The sequence below is a fragment of the Impatiens glandulifera genome, chromosome 9 (genome assembly GCF_907164915.1).
Source record: "Impatiens glandulifera chromosome 9, dImpGla2.1, whole genome shotgun sequence".
Taxonomy (NCBI): domain Eukaryota; kingdom Viridiplantae; phylum Streptophyta; class Magnoliopsida; order Ericales; family Balsaminaceae; genus Impatiens; species Impatiens glandulifera.
The window spans coordinates 30,544,107-30,562,418 of NC_061870.1; the positions used below are offsets into that span (position 1 = coordinate 30,544,107).

The following is an 18,312-nucleotide window of genomic DNA, read 5'->3' on the forward strand; positions in this document are numbered from 1 at the left end:
TTATGTTATATAATTAAGGAGTTGTTCCTAAGCTAAACTATGAATAAACTAAAGTTTTATAGATGAAGTTTATATTCTGTTTTTAAAAATCTAACAATTCTAGGGCCGTGTTCAACACTCTATCCAGAATTAGTTTAGAGATGCACAAAAACAAAAATAATCCGACCTGCCGGATTCGAACCAGCGACCTAAGGATACCAGCATTCAACTACAGTCCTCCGCTCTACCAACTGAGCTAAGGTCGGTTTCTGACAATGTCAGGTAACACTCTCTCCATAATCAAGTTTAGATATGCACAAAATCAAAAAAATCCGACCTGCCGGATTCGAACCAGCGACCTAAGGATAACAGCAATCTACTACAGTCCTCCGCTCTACCAACTGAGCTAAGGTCGGTTTGTATTCTTTGATTATGTTTAATTAATCAAATAAAAGATGATATTAATATGCTAATTGGGTATTAATTTTCCTGTGACAATATCAAATCCCTCATCGCTCATTTGCCCTAGAAATTAGTCGGGATGACCGCCAATTAATTACACAGCCGAGGAAAAAGTGAACCAGCACTCTGTCTCTCTTTCACACACACACACACACATAAAAGCTCACAACTTTGTCAACCCCTCTCCCCTTGCCCATTCTGGATTTTCTTCCTCTTGTGCTTCAATAATCAGAGCTGCTTATTTGCGCGGAATTTGAGGTACGTTCCTTACGGAAATTTACTCTATTCTGTCGCTTTTGAATATTGCTATCAATATCTTGCATTGGTTTGATAATAATCTGATATGTGGATTTGCAATCTGTTCTTGAATCTTTATTAAGATTCATCATCATCTGATCAGGAATCCTATTATTGTTCTCTTCAAATGTATATATAGTCTGAATGGTTAATTATTTGTAAAAAAAAAATCACTGCGGCTTCATACTGTAGTTTCAGTGATTGGTGATTAGTAATGTTGGTTGTTCCTGGATCAGATCATCAATTTGCTGCTTTTGGAGTAGTTGTGAAAAGTGGTGACATAGAATGAAAACTGATTGATTTGTTATAACATTTCAAATTTGCAAACTTTGAATTTGGATGTATATTTGGGTTCTTCTGTCTGTCAGTTATCTATCATGTTTAATTGATTAGGTTATATATATATATATCTAAACTATATATTCAAGCTCATCTACTTTTCTTCACCTACCACTAGAGAATAATTGAGAGGCAATTATTATTATTCAAGTATTTTTCATAGTTGGTATTTCAGATTGTATTTATTTGTGTTAAAGTCATTACAGTTTTAATTAATGAATTCCTTTTTGGTTCAATCAGGTGTTTTTTGAAAATGAATGAGCTGAAAGTTGATAATAATAATAATAATGTTTCCTCTTCCTCCCTAAGTTTGGAAGAATCAAAGCCCAAGAAAAAGATATGTTGTGCGTGCCCAGATACAAAGAAGTTGAGAGACGAATGCGTCGTACGACATGGTGAAGACGCGTGTGGGAAATGGATAGAAGCTCATAGGAAATGCCTTAGGGCAGAAGGTTTCAATGTTTGATTCAGTTAACATATATTCTGCAAATTTTGGCTTTAATTTCTTTTATGCATGTCAACTGTAAAACATGTCTGGATTTTAAACTGTTTTCAATAGGCAATTAATTACTTTTCTTTTGTTCTCTTATTATATTGTACACTCATTCATGATGGAAGACAGATTTCTAACTAGTTTTGACACCCAAATTGATCCAACAATGCACAAATTTTATGTCCAACTTGTCTACTGGTCTTTGTCTTGTCACCATCTTATTATAAGGATTATTTGACTCTTTTTTTTATCAAGCTGTGCATAGTCCTACCTTTGAAATTGTCTTCATATAAATTGATTTTTTATTCTTTTAAATAATAATGGCATAAGGTTTCAAAATTCAAATCTACCATTACAAGGCTTGATTGATCTGAGATTGTTTTTTGAATGAATCTGTGATTTTAGAAAGTCTTGTTCAATGAAAGTTGGATTGTTTTTATTAAAATAAGTTTCGATACTACATAATTTGATAAGCTAATAAAATTTCTAAACTTTATTTTTGAAAAACAAAATTAATATATTTTAAAGTTTACACGGCACTTTAAATTCTCCATCGAAATTGCAAATATTAAAACCTTGACATCTCTTGCTTTCTACTACGCTCATGTCACAATCCAACCCATGAAGAAGTCACGAGCATATGTTGCTCAGCCACATCCAAATGGTGTTTACATTAAATAGGGCAAAGTTCCAAAACACAACACTTATTGTGCACCCATTATTTCATGTTTAAATTTCAACCTCATTATAAAAGTTAAAAACTTTATGATTATTTTTGAAAATAGTTAAAGTATCTATAGTATTCATATTTCATTTGAATGAAATGTGAAATAATTCATAAAGAAACAAAAAAGGGCCCTTGAATGAAACTAATCCAAAACCAGGGGTTACCGACTTATGTAAAGGGATGGGACCACATAAGAAAGAATACCAAATTGGATAGAATTATCAAACCGGCAGATCAAAATACGCCAGCCAATCGGACCCACGGGTGTGTTTGGATGGAATGGCCCTTTGACCCGGTCACCCAGTCAAACTTCTACCTGCCCGACTTCTATTCTACTATATAGTTTAATTTCGAAAAGCTACTCAAATACAATTCAACATTCAACGTTCAACTCCTTGTTACAAGTTACAACCCCCACCATTTAACCAAAATTCAATTCTTAGCCTCAAACAACAACAAAAAAAAACACACACATTCCTGTCGAAAATGATGCCTCCAAATTCTCTCTCAATTTCTTGTTTAGCCAAAATTATACTTTCTTGGAGAAGACTAAGAAAATCCGGTAAGCATGCCGCCGCCGCCGCAAAGATCGAGACCATTGAACCTGAGCCGGAGATGGAGCTGTCAATACCTCCTCATTTCCGATGCCCAATTTCTCTAGACTTGATCAAAGACCCGGTAACTGTCTCAACCGGAATAACATACGACCGTGAAAGCATCGAGAAATGGACGGAATCCGGCAACAGAACCTGCCCTGTAACAAAACAACAACTCAGAAACCTGGATCAAATACCCAATCACGCCATCAGAAAGATGATCCAATCATGGTGCGTCGAAAACAGGGCACTCGGGGTCGAACGGATTCCGACCCCACGTATACCCATCACCAGATCAGACGTGTCCGATCTCTGTTCCAAGATTTCATCTTCCACCGTCCGCGGTGGCCACAAAAAGTGCGGAGAATTGGTGGAGAAATCCAGGAGGTGGGTTAAAGAAAGCGAGAGGAACCGGAAGTGCTTGGCGGAAGGCGGCGCCGGCGACGTTCTTGCCACGGCCTTCGAGTTTTTCGCTTCGATTTCATCGAATGAATACGAGGATCTTCTTGCCATTATCTTATCCACACTTCCATCGTTTTTCCCACTCACGGAAGAAAGTAAATCAAAGTTATCTTCGGATCAATCCATACGTTGCATGTCGTGGTTCTTAACTAGAGAAGATCTGTCATCGAGACAGAATTCCGTATTGTTACTAAAAGAATTGATTTCATCCAACCCAAGAAACGTCAACAAATTATTATTACCCATTAAAGGAATCGAACAATCGTTAAGCAATATTGTTAAGCTTCAATTTTGCCCCAAAGCTACAAAAGCCTCTCTAACACTCATCTACCACATCATATGGTCATCAGGAGATGATAAGATCTCAACATGGTTCGCCAATGCGGGTTTTGTCTCATCCCTGTTAGAACTAATCGTGGATTCAGAAAGGAGCGTTTGCGAAAAGGCGATTGCGGTTCTAGACAAGATCTGCGGGACTAAGGACGGGAAGGAAATGGTGTTAGACCATGCATTGACGATGCCGGTGATGGTTAAGAAGCTGCTCAGAGTATCGGCCACGGTTTCAGAGCTTTCGGTTTCGGTTATTTGGAAGTTGTGTAAAGATGATGATCGGTGGTGCGTTGAGGCGATCAAATTGGGTTGTTTTCAGAAGCTATTGGTTGTATTGCAAGTAGGTTGTGGAGGAAAGACAAAGGAGAAAGCGACTGAGTTGTTGAAGATGATGAACCAGTATAGAGGAAAGTTGGAGTGTTTTGATTCATCAATGAATTATGATAACCTCAAGAAACCATCGTTTTGATTTTTCTCTTCTTTTTTTGGGGTAAATTTAAAGAAAAATATATATGTAAAGATTGATTATACAGGGAGAACTTAAATTTGTTCTTCTTTAAACTTATTGATGATTATTGGATAGTTCTTCACAATTGAGCAATACTGTTTCATAGTTTGTCATTAATGATCTTGTTTGAATTCAATGATATGATGCAGCTTAGCACGTCTAGATTTCATTCAATACAATTTGTTGATTTTAATATTTTATGTTTCTAGTTAACATCTTAAAAAGTACTATACCAAATCTAAGAATGAAATGAAATAATTTGATTAGGAATTAGACGGATGAATGAACAAATTTAACGATATTTGAACCGATGTGCACGACATTACTCGCACGAGGAGAAGAATCCTAATCATCCAACAAAATTGAGAAACATGTCAAGTCTTAATATTAGTTACGACGAATTCAAAAAATCACTCAATATAATGCGAGATAGTTATATTAATTTTATGTATTTTTTACCTATGTAATTACTCATTCCATTTGAAAATTGTAGATATGTTAAGATAAAAGTTTGTTTTGTCGCAACAAAAAAGGATTATATCATTTTCCTATTTTAGGACATTTTCGATGAAAGAGCTATAAGTCACTTCATAAATTTTATCATAAATGTTAAATAATTAATCTAAATCAAAATGTGGGAGTAAACTAAAATTATTAGGTATTAAATTTTTTTATATATATATTTTATTTTATTTTATTTGTTTACTTCAAATTAAGTAACCATTTACTTTAAAGGATAACATATTTGGAAACACTTTTTTTTAATATATAGATATCCCATTTTTTTTAGAACGCTGAGTTTCGCTGCTCCTTTATAGTGCGACTAATCTCCGCGGTTAAGCATATAGCCCGCAAACACATTTAACCATTTAACTAGGCGCAGAACTTGTCGCCTATCGGACTCGAACTCAGGACTTTTAAAGAGACTTATGGAATATCCACCTCTTGTTACTGCTAGCTAGATTAGAAGAGAGAGTTAAATAAATATATATCCCATCTTGATTTGTATTTAAGAGCACATTAAAAAAATTTACTAAAAGTTTCCAAATGAACTCAATGCACCAATCTTTAGCACCATCTTAATTTTTCTTAATGCAACACAAATGTTTCAATATCATTTGCTGAAGTCCAACAAAAAAAAAAAGAAAGTACTCCCAATTAATTTACTTAGTCTGAATTATTTAAATAACTTATATCATAAAATTATTGTATCACTCCCCCTCTATTCCACCACATTATTCAATTTATTATTCAAAATATTAAAATATAATATATTTTAAATTATTAATTTTTATTTATCATTATATATTAATACCCTTTAATTTTTATTTATTAAAAATATACTTATCTCAAAATCATCATCAATTATTTAAATAATCAAGTATTTAAATAACTAAAATCCAACTGAAAAGTATGACTCTTCCACAAATATAGTCCCTTCAATTACCAACAACAACATTCAATAATTCTCAATCTATCTATCTAGCTCGGGACTTGAATTCTATTTTAAAGAATTTTAGATACATATTACTTGTTTTATTATAAGTTTAAGGGGCTAATTGATATTTGTTTCAAGCATGCAACAAAATTCAACAAATTATTATGAATATACAAATTATATAGTTGTTGATAACCTTTTGACTGGTCAGAAAGATATATATATATATATAACTTAGGTATTTACACACAGTTGGGCACTATTGACCATTGACTGCTTAATTAAACACACATATATATATTATATTAGCTTTTATTTCAATTCATTCATTGTATATTGTAGTAGATCGAACACAACAAAGAGGTTGCATTCAGAAATTTAATTTATTTGGTAGGCCTAACTCTTTTTAAATGATTATATCCATTATATATTATTTCTTTCCATGCATGTATTAAATCTCTTCAATTATTATTTGTTTTGGAACATAGCTAGACAAGTCTCTTATACATTAATTAATTAATTAATTTTGTGACAAACTAAACATAGCTAAGGTTGACGACAATTATTTATATTGGCATGCATAATTCATTCTATATATGGGTGCCAACTGCCAACACCACATCATCAGGAAATTCAGGAAGATAAAGATGTAAGAATCAAGGATATATTTATAATTGAAAGTTAAAGAAAAAAACCTAAATTAAGGATTTTGTGTGTATAATAATTAAAGAATAGTTGGTAATTTAAGCAATTGAATCAATCAATCAATAGTATATAGAAAGCTATTCCCAATAGAACAAGCATTTTATATATATTATTGCACTTTGTTTTCTTCTTCTTTAATTAAGTATAAATTATAACTGTGTTTGTTTGCGAACCCATTGCCCCATTTCTAGTAAATTTTGGCCTACATTAAAAGCTGACCTAATGTAAATCTAGATCCAATACACTTAAAAAAAATAGAAATGGGTTCTGTACTGCTTCAATTCATTAAGGAAAAACATCTCATCGATTAAACTAGCATCAACATGATGGAAAACCATTAATTATGTTGTTAAAAGTCGATTTATTGAAAAACATCGTGTCATTAGACTATTAACCACATAACATATTTCCTGTGGTTAAAACTCAATATAATTGTGAAAAAAATCACTTGTTTGGATGAGTTCACGAGAATTGACATCGAATTATGATTCAATTATTATGTTTAGAAAAGTTATAAAATTGTAATTATTCTAATTCTTATATAATAAAAACAATTTGAATATATATTATATTATTAAAATATTTGTTTGACACAACCAATTAGGATAACTCAAGTATCAAAAGTTTTTGTTTAGACGTCGATTTTCATAAAGAAAAACATATCAGTTCGACATGTTAATTTAATAAATTAAAACAAAATATTAATTCGGTATGTTAACTTTCTAAATTAAAAAAAAAAAAATATTGGTTCAATATTTAACTTCTTAAATTAAAAAAAAAATATTAGATAGTTCAAAATGTTAAGTTACTAAAATAAAAAAATATTTCGATTCGACATTTTAACTTCCTAAATTAAAAAAAAACAATTATCGGTTTAACATTTGAACGTGTTGTAAATGATAAGATAATAATATATATTTTTTAGAAAATATAGAAGAAAAAAATTTAAAATTACAATTTTGAACTAAAAATAATCAAATTAAAATTATAAAAAATCACTAGTTTGAATTTCATTAAAATAATTACTCAGGCTCTACTAAATTTAGGAATTGGAATTATTTTAATTCCATTCCATGATTATCAAACTTACCCTAATTGTATTGCCCCCAAAAGTCAAAACCTGTCAATTTGGCAACAATTATATTTTTCTGTGGGTACCTCTTTTAATTTACTAGTGAAGAAAAACCATGTTATAGGTTTAAGTTTTTATTGAGTCTGGTCCATTTTATTATCATTAACCAAGACTTCCTAGTGGGCAACTAGCAATCAGTTATTCAATTATTGATTATAATTCAACATTTTTTTTTCAAATAGAAGTTATATTTCATTGAACAAATTAATGGCCAAGGACTGCAAGATGGGCTACTAGCTGAGTTTTTACTAATGGGTTGAGAACTTGAGATCCAATAAACTAATAATGGTTCCATCCTTTTCAAAAAAATAAACAAGTAATAATTAAATTAAAAAAACAATTTGAATAAGATATAGACACTATGCACTCATAATGTATTGTCAATTTATTATTGCTTTTCCTTAACATCTAAGTTTAGAAGTTTGGAATTGTTAGGAAAAAGAAAAAGAAAAAATGGACATTATTAGGACCTTAGGGGAGGAGGAATCCAATCATTGTCCCCTTTTACTATTGGCAGCCCTCTATTTTATTACAAGGCCCCCCCTTAAATATTTCATCTTTCAAGCTAGCTAGCCATTATAATTAATTAAGCTTCCACCTTTATTAATGTTTCCTTATTAATAATTTACCACTAATGTCATTATTTTACTTTTTGGAACCACATATTATTATCATCTCTATAACCTCAACAAACATGAGATGTACTATCCATAAAATCTATTTATTAATTATATTTTAATACTAAATGCTAAGTATTTTACTAGTGGTACAAGATCAAGTATTTTACTAGTGGTACAAGATCAAGATGAACTAAAGAGTTAAATTATTATATTACTATTCTCATATATTAAAGTGGAATGACATGACTAATTTGTGTTGTGCTATTTTTTTTTTAAAGAACAATCGAATTCTACAAAATTAGCTACAACACTTGATTAAAAAAGGTACTTTAAGGCTAATAGAGTATTGGTAAAATACAACCCATATGTAGTAATTTAGTAAGGTAATATAATTTGTAAGTAATTAAGAAATGGGTAGGATTAATTTTAAAAACTTAGTTGCTTTAATTAGCAAAGGGAAGCTTTTAAAAGTGAATCGTGCATCGATTGGTCGGTCTAGGTCTACTTTAACGATTACACGTCAACTGCCTAGCTGGTGGCCTTGTAAATTTCTTGTCAACATTTGCATGGCCTTCACAATTCACAGTTGTTACTTAGCTAGCTATTAATTATTGATTGAAATGAAAATATTTATAATATAAAAAAGTGAATGATTATTTAGTATAAAACCCATGTTTCATCTTCCCTTGATCCGCTTGCTGAGCCCCATTTCTTTCTATCTATCTATCTATCTCACTAGTTGCTTCACTATCATGAATATCATGATCTTATCATTTCTGATGATGATTTCAGTTCTTTCTATGGTGATTCCTTCTAGAAGTTCTTCCTCACCCATGGAAGCTTACCTTTACGGTGGCTGTTCTCAGCTTAAGTACGCCCCAACCTCATCCTACTACGAGTCCAACCTTAACTCGCTTCTAACTTCTCTAGTTAACTCGGCTACATACTCGTCCTACAACAAGTTCACCGTCATGGGTCCGACCCAGAGTGATGTTGTTTATGGACTCTATCAGTGCCGCGGAGACCTCGCCATGCCCGACTGCGCCACCTGCGTCGCCCGAGCCGTCACTCAGGTCACACGCCTCTGCCCCACCACATGTGGCGGAGCCCTCCAGTTCCAAGGTTGCTACGTGAAGTACGATAATTCAACGTTCCTTGGAGATGAGGACAAGTCGGTGGTGCTGAAGAAGTGCGGGCCGTCAACTGGGTACGATACGGATGCAATGGGACAGAGGGATGCGGTTCTAGCAGGCATGGCTAATGGAGGAGCCGGCAGTGGGATGTATAGAGCCGGTGGTTCAGGGAATGTCCAGGGTTTAGGGCAGTGTGTTGGGGATTTGAGTATGGGTCAGTGTCAAGATTGCTTGGCCGAGGCAACACGACGCTTGAAGACCGACTGTGGCACGGCGGTTTATGGGGATATGTTCTTGGGAAAGTGTTACGTTAGGTACTCCACCAAAGGGGCTCACGAGGGTTATGCAAAAGCAAATGGTATAAGTACAATATATATTTTTTTAATTTGTAACGGAATGATGTGTCATTTAACGAGTGAAATACAAATTTTAATATTAGATTTTATTTTGGATTTGATCGAATTTTGCAGCTGGTTCTAATTCTCACGACGGAGGAGGTACGAAGACATTCGCTATAATAATCGGGCTCTTAGCTGGGATAGCTCTACTCATCATCTTCTTGACATTCATGAGAAACATTTGTGGTGGTGGACATGGTAATATACTTTTTAAAGTTGATTCATATATATATATATATATATGAATATTCATTTGGTTATATTATTAAGAAACTTTAATTTTAAATAATAACATTAATTTTATCTTCTATAAAGGGTGAGTGATTTACTATATATATATTTTAACCTAATCTTCTTTTTGCAGGCAAGTGAAAGAAAGCCAACATGCACGATGGAAAGATGGTTAGGGCTAGCTAACTTTTCTCCCATGTTTTATTTATATCATGCTAAGGATGTCAAATTATCTTTTGGATCTATATATCCACTTCTTTAGTATCTTTGTACCATCGATCTACTTTATTTGATAGTCTCTTATTATATTTAAATTATTCAAAAGATCGATTGATCGATGCATGGTAAGATGGGTTTTTAGGGTTTGCACCATTGAAAGGAAAAAAGGAGCTATCTTTAATTGTAAAAGAGAGGTGAAAAGCAAGGAAAAGAAGGCCAATTATAAGAGATTCCACTGTCTTTCCCACTAGACAATTAAAGTTGTGCTGTCTAATGTGAAAAAAAATGTTATTTTTTCCATCTCTTTTTGTTTCCTTTTTCTTCTTTATTTATTTGTGGGTCATGGATATTCCTTTTTAACTTTAAGATGTTTGCCATCTTCACTAATTGTTACTTTCTATGTTATTTTTTAATTTGTGTAATTGTGGACGTGTCACTAATTAATTTCGATATTACTTTAATAAATTAAACATTAATTACTTGTTTTTGAAAAAAAAAAAGAATATATATATATATATATATATATATATATATATATATATATATATATATATATATATATATATATATATATATATATATATATATATATATATATATATATATATATACCTTTTTAGAAAATTGTAATAGTATGTTGTATCATGAACTCAATTAAAATTAATTGGTCATCACATCATATTATTATATGATTTTGGAACACTATTACAAACAAATAAATTCAACTAATAGATTTTTTTTTTCAAAATTCACATTGATTTATAATTTATTTCTATTAAGATAAAAAAATAATTATTGAACCAATTATAATCGAATCCAAATTAAAGGGACAAATTTCATTATTTGTTTGAAAATATTTAATCAACCAATTGTCACAATGATAAAATGTTGAGCTTAAAAAATTACATTTTTATCAATAAACTATACTAATGAAAAGGAAGGTCAAAAAATAAGAGACGAAACATAATAAATTCAAACTTGAAAGAAATTAAAAAAAACTTTAATTAAGGTGTGATGTCTGAGAAAATCATATTTTAGTAGAATTGACTTAAGATTTTAATGTTGTACTTTTTTTTTCTTTTCTTTTTTAAATTTAGTTGTGCTTTTCAAAGTGACTAATTAAGTTGGCATAAGTTTCTTGCTATTTTCATGGCAGGTGGTCTAATAAAAAAAAAGCACTTACAAAAAAATCAACTAATTGAACTATGTCTTAAAGTGGAACTTTTATCCAAAGTTATATAGAAAAAATGAGACTTGAATTCTCAAAAGCCTACTTATAAATTGATCAAAACATTTATATTTGTTTTTTAAGAAATGAGAAAAGTAGTTGGACGCACAAATTAATAATTTCAGAAATATAAAATATGTAACTCAATATATAATTTAATTTCCAAGAGTAAGCCCAAGCAAATAAACACGAAAAATCATTTTTTATTCATAAAAAATAAAGTTTATTCTGGGTTAGTTTTGTATTTTGTTTTTGTGGTGTGGTGCCTATTTTATATATCTCTTAGCTCATTATTTTGTTTGGAGATTAAAATGATACTAATAATTATTTAGTGGATCATATTTGCTGTATATTCTATTTGATTGCTTTAGTCATATTTTGACCATTTCTAATATTATTATTTGGTTATGTTATAAACTGTCTAAAAATTGTGAAATGAAGTTATAAAGAAATCAGGACCATAAATGATACTAATAATTATTTAGTGGATTTTGCTGTATATTCCATTGGATTGCTTTAGTCATATTTTGACTATTTCTAATATTATTATTTGATTATGTTATAAACAGCTTAAAAAAATTAGGAAATGACTTGAAATAGTGAAAAATAAAAATCATGTTTAAAAAATAAAAATAATAATAAATTAAAAAAATGATGGGACATTTTAATAAAATTTTTTATTTTATTTTATTTTCCTACCTAATAACTAACACGTAAGATTCGTGACATTGTTTTCGTTTTCAATTTCTTGGTTAGTTGAATCCCTATTTCTACCAATACTACATAACTTATATATTTACTAAGTAGCGTCACACATAAAAGAAAAAAATATATAAAAAAAATTAAAACAAAAATATATGATTAAAATAGATAAATTTAATACAAAAATGAATAAGATTTTTTTTAATAAATATTAAATCATGCTACATAATATTTTTTTTTTCATTATTTATTTTTATCAAATATATTTAATTATAATTAAAAAAAACATAATTTTTGTTCATTATTTAAGTCACCATTACTGTTATATCATTTATACATATTGTTATAAATATTTAGCTTATGAGTTTAATTTGTTGAATATATATTATTTCCCATCTTGATTTTTTGTACTAAATTAAAATGACTTAGTTATAAAAAAGATTAATAATAAAACTAAAATATTAGTCTTTCAGTTACTCTAACCATACTGCCAACCAGACCAGACCAGACCGAAGTCTTCTTCTTGCGCGCGAAGTCTTTCTTCCAGCGATTTTGAAGGGAAAGAGTGATATGATAGTGACAACAATCAAACGGAGATTTGCTTGTGTTCTGTTGTTAATCGATTCTAAGATGCTCTCTGTACATTCCTCTAGGGCTTTAAGGATCGACGAAATTACTCCAACCTTCACCGTCGGCGCCATAGAACAACAGGTCAGCGTTTAGACTTCCATTTTCAGACTTGAATACTTACTACTTGAAACTGATTCTAGAGCACTGTTATGCTTCGATTTCTCAAACTTATGAATTCTACATAAACAAATATTCTTCGTTGACTTCACTAGATTATGAATTTCTTAGTCAAGGGTCTGCGAAAACATTTCAAAACCGTGTATTTCTGAATTAAGGCAGTTTTAGCCTGCTCTTTATCTGTCAGATGTTGATTTCAAATAGGCACATATCCCTCTTCTCCTCCAGCTTCTTACTCCCAGCTCTTCAACCCAAAAGAATGAATCTTCTTCAACCCCCAATATTCTTCTTCTACATCTCCTTGGTGGGTGCATCACTTCTTCCGTTTCACCCGCCAGACAACATTGCAATCAACTGTGGTTTCTCTGGCAACAAAACGGCTCCTAATGGGAGAAAGTGGATTGGAGATAGTGGCTCCAAGTACTTTGTTTCAGGAGAACCAAATAGTAAATCCATAAGCTCAGCACCAGTTGAACAATCATCTCCTTCTCATGCTACTATCCCCTATACCCATGCCAGAATTTCACAAACTCAGTTTACTTATGTCTTCCCAATCAGCCCAGGCCCAAAGTTTGTCCGCCTCCATTTCAATCCGTCTTCATATCGTGCTTTTCACAGGTCCAATGCTTTCTTTACAGTAAAAGCAAATCGTTATACTCTACTCCACAACTTTAGCGTTTCACTAACTGCTGATGATTTGGGCCTGACAACTGTCTCTAAAGAGTTTTGTCTCAATGTTGAAGCGAATCAACCATTGAGCATAACATTCTCTCCTTCAAGAACTACACCTTCTGATAAAGTGTATGCATTTGTCAATGGAATTGAGGTAGTTTCTATGTCGAATGGACTATACTATTCCATGAAGGAAAACATTGAGTGGGACCAAAAAATGGACTTCACTTCCCTTTCGGGGAGCACTGCATTGGAGACAGTACATCGGTTGAATATTGGTGGAAGTTTCATTTCATCTTCAGAGGATACAGGTATGTCCCGTGAGTGGTTTGAGGATACTAGATTCTTCCTTCATTCAGGAGTTTTACCTCTTACAACATCAATGCAAATAAAATATGGAAAGATGCCCAACTTCGTGGCACCTCAAAATGTTTATCAAACATCATGGTTTGTGGATCCAAACAAGAATGCCGAAGAAGTCATTAATTTTACGTGGAAGATACCAGTTGATCAGGGATTTCGATACATAATTAGGTTCCATTTCTGTGAGCTTGATTACGAGATAAAAGAGTGTGGACAGAGGGTGTTCCGCATCTATGTTGATAACCATATGGTTGAACCTCATGGAGACATAATCAAATGGACTGGAGAAATTGGGGTTGCAACTTACAAGGACTACATTTATGTGGTCGAAGGAGATAGAATGGATGGTAAACGCAACATCCTCATATCTCTATGTCCTATTGATTCCAATCACGATGACGAGTCGAACCTTGAAGAAACAGATGTTATTTTGAAAGGTCTGGAGATTTTCAAGCTAAGCAACCATGATAATAACCTAGCATCGACTAATCCATTGGTATCTTCATCCCTCGCTCCAACTGCTAAACCTTCAAAAGTACACAAGTCTTTGTACATATCAGCCGGTGGTAATGTTATTGCAACATTTATTGTCTTAGTATTAACAACTTTGAGTGTAATTTTTTACGTTTTGCGAACTCGGAGAGAAGACTTTCCAAAGCAATATGAGGGATCATGTCGAATTTTTTCATTAGCTGAAGTCAAGTTTGTTACAAATAATTTCCATAGGGCGATTGGACAAGGAGGGTTTGGAAAGGTTTATAAAGGGTGTATTGACAGTGGGACTAAAGTAGTTGCCATGAAACGATTGCATTCCAAGTCTAAGCAAGGGGCTACAGAGTTTTGGACTGAGATTAAGATGCTATCTGAGCTTAGAAACAACAATCTTGTTACTCTGATTGGATATTGCAATGAAGGATTAGAAATGATCCTAGTATACGAGTATATGGAATATGGAACACTTGCCGATCATCTCTATAAGAACAATCAACAAGACATTGCCAGTGCATCCCCTTTGTTGTGGGAGCAGAGGCTCAAAATATGCATTGATGCTGCTCGAGGTCTAGAATACCTTCATAATTGTAATGATCATGATTCAAATGCTCTGATTCATTTCGAGCGGGGAATTATTCATCGCGATGTTAAGAGCACTAATATATTATTAAACCAGAATTTGGAAGCAAAGATTGCAGATTTTGGTTTGTCCAAAATAGTTCCGCCTAACCATTCTCTCACACACATTAGTACGTCTGTCAAAGGAACTTTTGGTTATCTAGACCCCGAGTATTCCTCAACACACCAGCTAACCAAGAAATCTGATGTGTATGCATTTGGTGTAGTCTTATGGGAAGTCTTGTGTGGGAGACCCGCAATAGACACAAATGCTAAGGAGGGGTCAGAGCGCAGTTTGGCTAAATGGTCTCAACACTGTTTCAATGAAGGAAAGGTTGATGAAATTATCGAACCCATATTGAAGGGACAAATGCCAGCAACCTGCTTGAAGATATTTACACAAGTCGCAAACCTTTGCTTAATGAATGATTCAACTGAACGTCCTTCAATGGCAGGTGTGTTGCAAGAACTTGAACTTGCATTGGTGTCAATGAATCAAATGGTGAATGAAGCTAGTATGACAAATGATGAAATCGAATTAACTAGTACTCCCTCACAATATATCTTCAGTTCCCCTTCAAATACATTGAAATTACCAAAGAAAAAGTTCAAAATTGGCAAAGTGTTCAAGACATTTGCATTTTGGGGTTCAAGTTTTCCGGCAAAGCCAGCAGGAGAAAAAACAAACTTTGAATTTGACGATCTGGTTGCTTCAGCTACCAGTGATTCGATGAGTATGTACAACAATCCTCCATCTGCACATTCTACCACGAGGAATAGCTTGGTTTTTGTGAGGATGCCAAACCCCAGAGATATTTTTGATTTGGAGGATTTGTTGAGGGCTTCTGTAGAGGTTTTGGGTAAAGGAACATTTGGGACAACATACAAGGCTATTATGGAGTTGGGGCTGGTGGTCACAGCGAAGCGATTAAAGGATGTGGTACTGTCAAAGGAAGATTTTGGGCAGAATTTGGAGGCAATCGGTTTGATGGATCATGAGAATCTGGTGAACCTAAAGGCTTATTACTACAGCAGGGATGAGAAGCTTCTAGTCTATGATTACTTTTCAACTGGAAGCCTATCCAGGCATTTACACGGTGAGCATTTAATCTTAAATTTCCTTTTTATAAACAAGTTTCTTCCATAGTATAATTTTCATTAGCTTTTTTTACTTTAATTCCCTGGAAAAAATGCCGATGTTGACAGGAAAGCATGGTAGTAGTAAGACCGCGCTGGATTGGAAAACAAGAATAGGCATAGCCCAAGGAGTGGCACAAGGAATTGCATACATCCATGAACAGGGCCCAACCACTTGCCATGGTAATATAAAGTCGTTGAACATTCTCCTAACAAAATCATTTGAGCCCCGTATTTCAGATGTCTGCACCTGGACTTTAGTTGTCGGGCTTAACACCATCTATGGCCGTGCTACTGGTTACACTGCCCCAGAGAACCTTAAATACTCCCAGATGGCAGATGTGTATAGTTATGGCATACTGCTGCTTGAGTTATTGACTGGTAAGCCACCCTTCCAAAGCCTTGTGAAAGATAATGAGGGTGTGGACCTCCCTAGATGGGTACAGGCCTCCGGTTTGAAGATGGAGAAGGAGAGGATAATAGATGTCATTGACATCGAGCTGCTTAACAGTAACATTTACGACTACGGGTCACAGCTCATTTTGCTTGCCTTGGACTGTGCAGACCCAAATCCTGACAATCGCCCTCTAATGGCAACTGTTGCCAGCAAAATTGCAAAGCTTTATCTTCTTAGCCAGGAATGAAAATTCAATAACTGTTGGCAAGTTTCCATTTTGTTTGTTCATTTGAATCACTATTTAAGCAACGGACAAACATTATTGACTGCATTTAGTTAAACAGCAGTAAAAATTTTCTTTCCTTCAAACATTTATAAAATATTAAGTTTACCAAATATATAATTTGTAAAGGAGATTTAGGGAAAAAAATAGTTTGTGGCATACATATACTCGGCTTCCACCTCCTTGGAGTATGTTTAGTTAGGTCAGAGAAGATTATATCATTTCTGATCTGAAGCTATTTTTACAGTAAAAAAAATTATATTTCAATGATCAGAACATGGCTTCGAATTCATTCATCCTCGACTGGCCAATCATTGATCTTCCTACCGCATATTGCTCTCAAATTTCACCAATACGCCTTCCTCCCAGAACAAATCCAGAGTGAAGACATTGCCTCCGTGGCCATGGACTCTATGAGAAAAGGCCAAAGCTGGACGTTCTCAGTCTCAAGCTCGTTAACTGCGAGCTGAGCAATTCGGTAGTCTGACAAGTACTGCTACAATTCAAGCAACCCGTCGATGCCAAGCGCGCTTTAGGGTTCTTCCACTGGTGCGCCATACGTAAGAATTTCTTGAGTATGATACAGTGAGAATTATACTTCTACGATATGTAGTTTAGATTAGGCAGTACCTTAGTAGCTGCATAGTAGATGAGGGAGAATGAATGATTAAAGGACCTGCAATCGATAAGAAAGAAAGTGTTATAATTGCTGTTATAATTGCTGTCGTTTACTCAAGTGTTACAAAAAAAACTGTCACATGCTGTTTACAAAGCTTATTTAAAATCTAAAAAAACATTTTGTTTGCATAACTTATTAAAAAGGAATTATCAAACATGCGGACTTCTTTAACAATCTGTCGACTTATTAAGGGTTAGAAAACCTAACCCTAACAAGCTCTCATATCATTAGCTTCCCCATCAACACTAACACTTGTTCACCCACGAACAAACTGATTGAAAGAAGTTGTGTCTCCCACTGTCAACACAAACTGAGTGTACTTTGTCATCAACCACGACTCTTCTTTTCAACTAGCATTCCACCTGATCAAAAATTGTCCAATACTAATTCCATCCTTCCAGACCACCCCTCATCAAGATTTTCCATTGGTACTACAATGATGTCCTCTTGTAGGATAGGAATATGGAGATTGACTATTGTATTTCCCACCTTTTTCTTGAGTTGAGACACGTGAATGACATTGTGCATTTTTACTGTAGACGGGATATCAATCTTGTAAACCACATTTTCCACTCGTTCCATTATTTTCAAAGTGTTCATAGAACTTAGGGCTGAGTTTATGCATCTTTCCTCTCATTGAAGACTGTATGTTTCAGTGGTAATTTTACAAACACTCAATCCCTTTCCCACCTTTTTTTCTTGAGTTGAGACACGTGAATGACATTGTGCATTTTTACTGTAGACGGGATATCAATCTTGTAAACCACATTTTCCACTCGTTCCATTATTTTCAAAGTGTTCATAGAACTTAGGGCTGAGTTTATGCATCTTTCCTCTCATTGAAGACTGTATGTTTTAGTGGTAATTTTACAAACACTCAATCCTCCACTTGGTAAAACACAGTCTACCCTTCTCTTGTCTGATT

The 18,312-nt window shown here is 33.4% G+C and overlaps 3 protein-coding genes and 2 non-coding genes across 5 annotated transcripts; 3 read left to right on the forward strand and 2 right to left on the reverse strand.

Moving 5' to 3' along the window:
* Positions 1-160: 160 nt before the first annotated feature.
* TRNAY-GUA lies at positions 161-245 on the reverse strand. Its single transcript is given in 2 exon segments — positions 161-196; positions 209-245. It is a non-coding gene; the product is annotated as a tRNA-Tyr (tRNA).
* A 65-nt stretch (positions 246-310) lies between these two features.
* Positions 311-395, reverse strand: TRNAY-GUA. Its single transcript is given in 2 exon segments — positions 311-346; positions 359-395. It is a non-coding gene; the product is annotated as a tRNA-Tyr (tRNA).
* Positions 396-2,690: 2,295 nt separating this feature from the next.
* LOC124914747 (U-box domain-containing protein 21-like) lies at positions 2,691-4,282 on the forward strand. The gene has a single exon (XM_047455353.1). The coding sequence runs from the start codon at positions 2,784-2,786 to the stop codon at positions 4,152-4,154; it is 1,371 nt and encodes a 456-aa protein (XP_047311309.1). The 5' UTR covers positions 2,691-2,783; the 3' UTR covers positions 4,155-4,282.
* Positions 4,283-8,769: 4,487 nt separating this feature from the next.
* On the forward strand, positions 8,770-10,367 carry LOC124914952 (plasmodesmata-located protein 7). Its single transcript, XM_047455585.1, has 3 exons — positions 8,770-9,579; positions 9,692-9,817; positions 9,984-10,367. The coding sequence occupies exons 1-3, from the start codon at positions 8,841-8,843 to the stop codon at positions 9,989-9,991; spliced, it is 873 nt and encodes a 290-aa protein (XP_047311541.1). The 5' UTR covers positions 8,770-8,840; the 3' UTR covers positions 9,992-10,367.
* Positions 10,368-12,495: 2,128 nt separating this feature from the next.
* Positions 12,496-16,751, forward strand: LOC124914769 (receptor-like protein kinase FERONIA). The gene is made up of 2 exons (XM_047455377.1): positions 12,496-15,988; positions 16,098-16,751. The coding sequence occupies exons 1-2, from the start codon at positions 12,934-12,936 to the stop codon at positions 16,670-16,672; spliced, it is 3,630 nt and encodes a 1,209-aa protein (XP_047311333.1). The 5' UTR covers positions 12,496-12,933; the 3' UTR covers positions 16,673-16,751.
* Positions 16,752-18,312: the final 1,561 nt, after the last annotated feature.

Excerpts from the sequence above, each read along its gene's own strand:
- LOC124914952 (XM_047455585.1), top strand. The coding sequence starts at position 8,841 with ATGAATATCATGATCTTATCATTTCTGATGATGATTTCAGTTCTTTCT. Across the intron at positions 9,580-9,691 it reads GGGTTATGCAAAAGCAAATG|CTGGTTCTAATTCTCACGAC; the intron begins GTATAAGTACAA and ends CGAATTTTGCAG.
- LOC124914747 (XM_047455353.1), top strand. The coding sequence starts at position 2,784 with ATGATGCCTCCAAATTCTCTCTCAATTTCTTGTTTAGCCAAAATTATA.
- LOC124914769 (XM_047455377.1), top strand. The coding sequence starts at position 12,934 with ATGTTGATTTCAAATAGGCACATATCCCTCTTCTCCTCCAGCTTCTTA. Across the intron at positions 15,989-16,097 it reads CCTATCCAGGCATTTACACG|GAAAGCATGGTAGTAGTAAG; the intron begins GTGAGCATTTAA and ends CGATGTTGACAG.